Here is a 9001-nt window from a genome sequence, read left to right as displayed (position 1 = left end):
CACCCACCCCACCCCCAAGAGCACATGGAAGAGTGTGTGTACAGGAATGGGGGGGGGGGTGCACACAGCACCACCACTGCCACTCACACCTACATCCTAGGACAAAGAGTGCACTCCTAACAGCCCACCCCACACACTACACAGAGGCACACTGCTTTTGCCCCAAAACCATCCAAGCCCATGCACACACACACAAAATGAGCTCAAACAAACTAAAATCCCAAGGCATAATGTAGTTGCTGGTGGCGAGTAAGAAAAGGCAAATGTCCTCTGGTTCTCAGAGCCCCTATATCCCTGTCCTTCCAGAAAGCCACTTCTCTGCCTCACTGGCAGCCTTGAACTCAGGGACAGACTGCTCAAGCACATCAGCATTTTCCTTCTTTAGTCTGGCCCCAAACTGAGCTTTCTGCTTGAATAAACCCTGGCTCAGAACATCACATCCACCAGGTCTATCACTTACTGCCCAGCTTCAGGGAAGTGGGGAGGAGAGCAGAGATCAAGGGAGTTGGTATTTGACTGTATTCAGTGGGACACTTTCATAATGCCCACTTGGAAATTCTGACCTTTCAGTATCTGACCCCATTGCCAGTCCTCACCTGGCTCAATCTCTTGGAATTTTGAACTCAATGGAAGCCTTCATCTGGGGAATAGGAGACAAGGGGGGAAAAGTCCAGAGACACTGGAGAATTTTCCACCATGTGGTATATTAAAATAGATCACCAAACCTTTTGAAAGTAAGGCAGATTATTTGCCTTTTTGGATAAAATCCACTTCTCAAAACACACAGACAAAACCAACCAAAAAATTCCTGTTTAACACACACACACCAACACATGAAAATGTGAGTGTGCAAATTCATTTTGGTGTGAAAATACAACACTGGTGCCTGTAGCAATTGGAGACACCCTGAGGTATCATAAAAGCAGAAGTGGGAACCATTTCCCTAGAGCTGAGACTCTTATCCATCACACTTTGCTGGGACACACCTCTAACAGGTGAACAAAAGCAGAGGATATACAAGGAGCCCAAAACTGAGTCTTTAATCTGGCATACTCCTTTCATCCCACTGTTTCTCCAAGGCATGTGCCATCCAGATGGGAGAGGGCGCTGCCTGTTTGTCCTTGTTAACATTAAACAGAAGTGGAGAACAATTTACCCTGGCAATTCCCATCCTCCACCATCTATTTCCTGTCTTCCAAGGTAACCACCCCCAGGTACCACCCTCTGACTTCTGCTGTACCCCAACCCCACCTTAACAGAAAAAAAATCTCCTCCAAAAGAGACGGAGTATAGGAAAAGAGAAAGAATTGAAGATAAAAAGAACTTAGTTTACCTTTAAAATAATGACTCATTTTATTTTTTCTTTTAATATGTAGTTATAAATATATTTTGTCAAAATATATGATCAATATGGTCAAAACATTTGCACTTAAAGTCATAAATAAGGTCAAGGTGAATGTTTAGTTTTTTTCCTTTTTTTTTTTTTTTAAGATAAAAGTCCAGCTATAAGGAAGCAGTCTGTGTAGTGTGTGGGTGAGTAGTGGATGGGTGTGTGTGTGTGTGTGTGTGTGTGTGTGTGTGTGTGTCCCCAAGGAAGGCCTGATCTCAGCGGCACCCACATCCCTCCACTACCATCTCCTGATAATTTTTCAGAACCACCTTGTCATACTCATCCAAGTACAGCATGGAGATGGCGCTCAGTTCGGTGGGAACACAACAGGCTTTGGGGATGCTGGAGTTGACAGAGTTGACGAGGGTCTGCACAATGGCATGGTTGGTGGAGTTGAGGTGGTCGGCCAGCGGAAAGGGGCAGTCCCCGTGGCAGTAGAAGGCCTGGTAGCCTGGTGGGGCCACAATCCAGTCGTTCCAGCCCACATCACTGAAGTCCACATAGAGCGAGTGGCGCCGGCAGTTCTTATTCTTCTTCCGGGCCCTCTGTGGGTGATGCTTGGGGCTACGCTTGGCCCTCCGGCGTCGGGTCAAGGCATGTCCCCGGCCATCATGGCCAAAGGTGACCAGGAGGGGCCGGAGCTGGGCCCAATCCCCACTCCCTTGAGGTAACGATCGGCTAATCCTGACATGCTGGCCCTGGTGGGTCCGTGTCTGATGGAGGTGGGTCACCTCAATGGCCAGCCCGTAGTTGGGCTGCTTCTCCCGGGTCCAGCGAAGGACTGCAGGGCTCACATCAAAAGTTTCCCACCGCGTCACATTGTGGTGGACCAGTCTTGTGTCCAGTAGTCGTGTGATGAGGTGCCCAGGCACCGCTTCTGCCGGGGGCTTCATAACCTCATAAATGTTTATACGATGAAAGCCCTGCTCCCAGTCAGGGCCCTGGTCCACCTGCTCCCGGAAGAGTCGAAGCTCGGCAGATGAGATCACCTCGTTCTCTGGGATGCTGCTGAGGTTAAAGAGGAAACGAAAAGCAGAGTTTTCGCTGGTCCCTGGGATGTTCTCCAGATGTTCTAGGCACAGTTGGGGAGGGAAAAAATAAGAGAACAGGGAAAAAAGGCACATGAGCTTCTTCCGAGACTGAAAAGTCAAGAAACAGCTAAGAGTTGGGTGATGCGTAGTGAATTCTGTTTATATAGTGGAAGCCTATTTGGGAGAAATAAGCGCACCTTTAATTTGACAGAGCAGATAAATGAGGCAGTGAGCAAACCAGCCAAGCCTAGCTAGCATTCAGCAAGCACCACAGACAGGATCTCCCAACCTCCTTTACATGTCTAATAATTTCCATGTGTCAGCTCCTCACTCCACCACCATCAGACTCCCCTTTGAAAGCCCTCCTGGCTTTGTGTACACAGTTTTCTTTACAAGTGGTTGTAAAGAAAAAGGGGGCCAGCAGAGCAGAGGCAGGAGGGAACACGCACACGGCCACCCTCTCCCTCTTCTTCCACTTTCGAGTATGTTACCAAACATTTCCCCAGCGATCTTGGAAACACAGAGCATGCCTTGTTGATCATGTTACAGAGAGGAAAATAAATTCCAACACAGTAATGATGCTGGTGGATTAATAACTCAGATTTACTTTGGAAAAGAAACATCCGCTAGGAAACATTCAGATCGGATTACAAGGCCCCTATTGAATAAACCTGACAAACACACAGCTGTAATATTAAATTCAGTAGGTGCTTTGGAAAAAAAAAAGGCAGAAAACCTGGCATAAAAGGCTTTGATATACCAAAAACACACCGCAGGGGCTAACCCACGTCTGAGTGGTGTCATTCCCCTTCTTGCCGACCCCTCCCTTCCCTCTGTCTCCAAAAAATAAATTCAGCCACAGCTCTGGAGACTCTTGAAGGTAAGCAGCTCTCTTTTCTCAGTCTCCTGGATTTGGGGCTCTGATGTAACCTGAACTCCTCGTCTTCCCGGAGCTTCCACTGCCCCACCCCAGTCCAGATTCCAGGTAGGGACTGACCTTCGTGGTGGAAGCTCCTCACGGTGTTGGCCCGACTGGCGGGGCGCTCAGGATACTCCAGACCGATGCCCTGGATCTGCTCTTCCTCTTCCTCCTCCCCAGACTGAAGCCGGTAAAGATCCCGCATGTAATCCGGGATGACTGCGCTCTTGCTAGGCTGCGGGCGGCGGCGCAGCCCGAACATCTGCAGAAGTGTGGCCTCGAAGTCCCGAAGGAGCTCATGGCTCTGCCCTGAGCGGCGTCCTCCCGCGTGGCCCTGAATCTCGGCGACTTTTTTCTTCCCCGTCTCAGGTATCAAACTAGCATGGCTCGCGCCTCCTAGCAGGACTTGGCATAATAAAACGACCATCAGCATTCGGTTACCAGGAATCATGGTGTCTCTGGGGAGGGGAGGAGGTGGAAGGGTAAAGAATAAATAAACACCAATAACTAGAGAGAAATAGAGATGTCTCTGCATAGGCGTGGAGAGCTACAGCTAGAGGGGCCAGAAGTAACACAGGTCAGAAAGATCAAGTTTGTGTCCTCCCCCGACACACACCCCCCACCACCACCACCAGCTGCAGCCGTGCACGGCCTGAAAGTAGGAATTGCCCTGTAATTACTTGGTCTAACTTGTTTACAGTCAAATAACCCCAAATCAGATAGCCTCCATCCTGTTAATCTTTTTTTGTCCCAACTGCTATCTGAGCCATGATCTCAGCCTGGCTTCTTTAGGGATAAACAGTTAACAGTGAGAAGGTAAAGAAGGGTGGGGGAGGGAGAGTTCAAATGCCAGCGCTCTCCTCTCCACTTCAGACCTTCAGCCTCTCTCTCCCTTCTCCTCCACCCCCCTTCTTCCTCCGCCCTTCCTAGCCCGACTTCCACAACTTCCAGCTGGTTCGGAGGAGGGAGGGAAAGCAGAGAAGCAGGAGCAGGGTGAAGAGACGGGGCGGCAGGATCTGGGAGCGTACCGAGTGGCCAGAGGGTTTATTTTACTGTGGCTGAGGAGTTTGAAATGCCCAGCAAAAAGCATCTGATCGCGCCCTCTCGCTCACTCCCAGGGAAGGGGGTGTGGGAGGGTATGATTCCAAGGGCGACCTCTGTGAGTTTTGACAAGCAGCTAGGAGCGCGCCACAGGGGCACTGGGTGCTCTCCAGTCATGTGGGGAGGGGGGCGGTCAGCTCCCCGGACTGAGGACCTTCCATCTGCTCAGCCCCTTCTCGCTCCCCTTTCTTGCAACGCAGGGATCAGAGAGAGAGCCAGTGGGAGCAAGCGGCACTTGAACCAGAACCGGTAGGCTCCGAGCGCAGCGGCTGCCCGGCCTAGAAGAAAGCGACAGCGCTGCCAGAAAGAAGAGTGTGGACTCTGGAAGGAAGGTCCGACGGAAGGGACACAAGGCGAGCGCGGGTGGGGAGGGCAGAGTGAATTCCCGGGAGGAGGGAAGGAAGAGGTGTCTACTCACTGACAGAAAACAAGGCATATAATAACAGTCCATGATTCTTGACAGCCAATCTTGAACAAACTTGCTGGAAAGGCTCAGAGGAGCTGCGGCAGTGCGTTGCTCTGGATGGCACTACGGAATGGCTCCTAAAATGAATATTTGAATATAATGAGACTGGCGCAGACTGACTCTGTTTTTCTTCCAGCCCCTATGAGTCACGTGAGAGCAGAGGCCCCTCCCCACGCACGGAGGAGCCCGCCCTCCCCGAGGCGGGCGGTGAAAGGGCCCGCGCGCCCGCCCCCGCCCGCGGCCCCACCCCCCTCCCGGAGAGGCCCGCCTCCCCGCCCCCAGCCCCAAGCCTCCAGCGGGCCGGGAGGAGCTCGCCGTGGCGCTCTGCGGAGCCCTCGGCGGGTCTCCGGGTGCAGCGCTTGGAGGACGTGGTCCTCGCCCCTACCTGTAGCCTTCCGGGCGTCGAACTGGGCCCTCGCGCCAGTGGCCTGAAGCCAAGGGTCTGGGGAGTACCGTAGGGGCTGCGCCTTTCAGCGCGAGCCCGGCTCCAATGGGGCCGGGATAGGGGGCCGCGGAGTCTCAGCCGCCGAAAGCCTCACCACCGAGGGTCATTTAAAAAGGAAAGCGCTGAGGGACACACAAACACACACGCCGCGCGCACCCCACTTCCTCCCCAGGGTCTCGGAGAGGCTAAATACTGCTCCCAGTGACAGCTAGTCACCCCCTGGCGAACGCCTGAGAATGTCCAGAAGAATTGGACAGCCGCTTTAGCTCCCAGCCCAAAGCTGCGGACCCTGTCGCGCGGGGCGGGAGGGGGAGATATTTAGGCGCTTATCGGTGTGGGAAGGTGATGAGGAAGCCGCCGCCAGGCTCCTTCCTCCGGTTCCTTTACGGAGAAAAACTCCGCACTACGGCGATCCCCCGCCAAGCAAAGCAAATCCCCAAAGAAAGTGGTCGGCGGGCCATTCCAGGCAAGGCGGCGGGCGCAGGGACGCAAGGCTCGCGACAGACTGGAAAAGAGGCGTCTCCTGAGAAAAGGCGCATCACATGTTTCAGGTCTCAAGGTCGCGGAGGTTTTACAACTCCCGACCCGCCGCAGAAAGGAAATCGCACCGCATTCCCAGGAGTCGTGAAAACCGTGAACAGCTTTCGGCCCGCGCTCGACCTCTGCGTCTGAGTCTCTTTCTCGCTCTCTCCCCAGCTTGTCTTTTTTAAACCACTACTCCTCCCCCGCCACTTCCTCCCCCACCCCCTTCCTCCTTTGCACCGGCTGCAGAGTCGCAGCAAATATTTCTTCAAGAATTTTACCAACCCACAGCTCAAGGAATTACTAGGGTTCTGATTCTAACCAAAGATGCTGCATGCGTGGGTCGCTCAGCCCGGGGGCCTTAAAAGAAGAAGAAGAAGAAGAAAAAACCTGACCTACAACTGCGGCAGCCCGGGGCCTTTTCAAAATCCTGACCCACGCAATTCTGCGGCAACCCGGCCCGCCCCGGGGTCCCGAGTCCCACGATTCCCGCTGCAAAGCGCAGGGCACCGGCTGCCCTTTCCTGGGGCTGTACCCAGTTGCTGCTTCGGGTCGCTTCAGAGCTCAAGGGCTCAAGTTGCCCACCTCACTCTCCCCCGCAAACTTGGGGGCACTTGGAGAAGAGGAGGAAAGGATCAAGCACTTAGCCCTCTCTCCGGCCGCGGCTGCCCAGCGCCGCCAGACACCGCACTGGCCGAGTTGCGGAGGCCGCGGGCGCCCCTGCGCGACGGTCCACACCCGGCGAGAGTCGCGCTGCTTTTTGACCGGCTTTAGGTTTTCCCGCTCCCGAGCCACGGCTGGGGCTGACTGCGAAAGGGTTTGGAAGAGCAAAGAGTTTTGAGACGCTTAGAACCCTCAAAATGCCCCGTGGGAGGAGCTCCAGAAATGGGATAAGCAGACGAAGAAGGGCCGGTCCCCGCGGGCGAAGGGACAGTGGAAAGGGCGGGAGCCCCGCAGTCCCCAGACCATCCTCCGACCCTAAGAATCTTCCAGGGCGCGGCGCGAGAGCGCGCAGCGCTAAAACCGAGAAACCTGGGGAAGAGGGAGCTGTGTTTAAATTTCAGATTCAGAAGGATTCTTCTCTAATCACATTTTTCTCCCCCAATTTTCTTAATTAAGAGATAAAAGTCGAAAATCACTTTCGTCTCCAGAACTTTTTCTTGGGGGTCAGGGATGGATCTTATCGCAGTTGTCTTTTGCTTTCTTGCTCGAGTTTTCTCCCAACTCCAAAGTTTGTTCAGAGCTGGCCTCAGTTTACCAACTCAATGTCTTTCGGGGTTTTAATGTCTCACAAAGACTTAAGCTCATAAAACGCAACCCTAACCATCCACCAATTGGTGCCTAGGCAGCGTCTAAGGCCGCTGGCCCAGCTCCCGCGGGCAGGGGTCTGCAGGGACCTGAGAATCCCAGGACCCTCACCCGTCGGCTCTGGGCCGGAAGGGCCAGTAAGAACAGTGCGTCCGATGTGCATCTCGCCAGCGACTCTCCAAAGGACACGACAACCCTGGGACCTGCGTCCCCAGAGCGGCTAGCATCCCGGCCACCGTCCCGACAGACCCTACACCATGAAAGGATGGAAGAGCTCCCTGGATGCTCCAAGTCCACGAGAATAGCTCGTGGAGCAGGCGTATTGGGCAACTGCGCTTCGCCTGCGCTCAGGGGCTTTAGCCGACTGGGGGCTGGGTTGGGTGACACTCCCCTAGACGCAGCCCTCCGGCGGCGGGCACGCTCCAGAAACCGCAGAACTGCGCTTCCCACCACCGAACCCACCCAGGTTAGGTGTTCTCTCTCCATCTCGACGCCCCTCAATCCCCTCACTTTCTCCGGACCTCAGAATCACCTCTCGCTTTTCTCTCCGACTCTTCCCGCCGGGCAGTCACAAATGCTAGTCCACGAGCGTCATGTTCCGCTTACGACCCTACAGTCTTTCCCAACGACCTCCAACGAAAGGCTTCTCCTCTCCCCCTTTCTCCTGCCCTGAACCTACTAAACGCTGAAATCGCCCGGGGCTACCGAACGGAGAAAGTGGTCTGGGCAGAGGCAACAGTGTATATGGAAGTGTCTTTCAGCACCAGCATCCCTACCTCTTGTAACCTCTAGTACCACCATTGGGTGGTGGGGGGTGGGGGGTGGGGGACGACACATTTTGCCTCGACCACAACCAGAATCCCCTACTTCTCCCCTCAAGGATGCGCCTCACAGCAACCCCCTCCGCCCTTCACCAGGTTTAGCCTTGCTCACCATAGGTCCCTGCAGTAGCGGGCTCGCCAGCAGCAGCTCCTGGGGACCTCTGAACAGCTGCAGTGAACCTGGGCGAGGGCCGAGGATTGGGGCGCAGCAGGCTCGAGACGGCGCGGACGGGAATCCCATCAGGGAGAGAGGCGAGATACTCAGCACTGATCAGCAGGGACGTCGCAGGCTCGGGTCCCTCCGCTCAGATGCCAAACTCACCTAGCTTCCGGGCCGAGCTCCGCTCCCGTTCCCTCCCTCCTTCCTCCTCTGCCCTCTTGCATCTTCTTCCTCCTCTTTCCCTCTCTCTCTTTCTTTCTTTCCTTCCTCCTCCTCTTCCCCGGCAGCCCCTCCCTTCTTCCCTCCTCCCTCGCTCGCCTCCCTTTCTGGGATGGGAGCCCCGCCCACATCCTCCCATCCAGCCGCCGGGCCTCGCCTCGCAGGCCCTGGTCCCGGAAACCCAGGCAGCGCCCGAGTCCGCCGCTGCCGCCGCCCGAGCTGGGACGCCGCTGTGTCCAGCTCTGGGAAGCGACCGGGGCTCACCTGGGGACCACGTGCAGAGGTACTAGAAAGCATGCACCGACTAGTCGCAGTACCTTTCAAAAATACCCATGGGAGTCTGTGGGCTTCCCTGACTTTAGAAGTAACTGCTGCCCAAACTGATGATTAAAACACTGAGTAATCACCATTTACCCCGAATAATTAGAGATAATGAAACACCTCTAAAATCAGGTTATGGAGAAAGGAGCTGTTGGATTGGTTTAAAGGGAGGCCTTCCATAAACTGTTAAAGGATTTCCAAACGTTGAGAAACAGGCTGTGCTCAGAGCTGTGTGCCTAAAAGAGGTACCTCTTTGGCTATTAAAAGATGACTTTCCTTCCAAAACTTTTTTTTTTAA

The 9001-nt window shown here is 54.5% G+C and overlaps 1 protein-coding gene across 6 annotated transcripts; it reads right to left on the bottom strand.

The window, feature by feature from the left end:
- Positions 1–1328: 1328 nt before the first annotated feature.
- Positions 1329–8457, bottom strand: BMP4 (bone morphogenetic protein 4). Of its 6 annotated transcripts, none has more exons than XM_043920636.1 (4): positions 8326–8457; positions 4860–4984; positions 3419–3798; positions 1329–2462 (listed from the first exon to the last, which is right to left on the bottom strand). In XM_043920636.1, the coding sequence occupies exons 3-4, from the start codon at positions 3789–3791 to the stop codon at positions 1606–1608; spliced, it is 1230 nt and encodes a 409-aa protein (XP_043776571.1). In that variant the 5' UTR covers positions 3792–3798; positions 4860–4984; positions 8326–8457; the 3' UTR covers positions 1329–1605. The 6 variants fall into 6 exon arrangements, with proteins under 6 accessions (XP_043776571.1, XP_043776566.1, XP_043776572.1 ...); XM_043920631.1 differs by having other exon boundaries at positions 8116–8432; XM_043920637.1 differs by having other exon boundaries at positions 3419–3745; positions 8326–8415.
- Positions 8458–9001: the final 544 nt, after the last annotated feature.

Source organism: Cervus elaphus, chromosome 12 (assembly GCF_910594005.1).
Source record: "Cervus elaphus chromosome 12, mCerEla1.1, whole genome shotgun sequence".
NCBI lineage: Eukaryota > Metazoa > Chordata > Mammalia > Artiodactyla > Cervidae > Cervus > Cervus elaphus.
This window is presented reverse-complemented; position numbering and strand designations above follow the sequence as displayed.

What these genes read in the sequence shown, in the direction of transcription:
- BMP4 (XM_043920637.1), bottom strand. Translation starts at nt 8,387, where the DNA reads ATGCAAGAGGGCAGAGGAGGAAGGAGGGAGGGAACGGGAGCGGAGCTC. An exon ending in ATATGCCTTGTTTTCTGTCA is followed by an intron (nt 3,746 to 4,859) that starts GTGAGTAGACAC and finishes TATTATGCCAAG; the next exon opens with TCCTGCTAGGAGGCGCGAGC. An exon ending in GAGGAGCTTCCACCACGAAG is followed by an intron (nt 2,463 to 3,418) that starts GTCAGTCCCTAC and finishes AACTGTGCCTAG; the next exon opens with AACATCTGGAGAACATCCCA.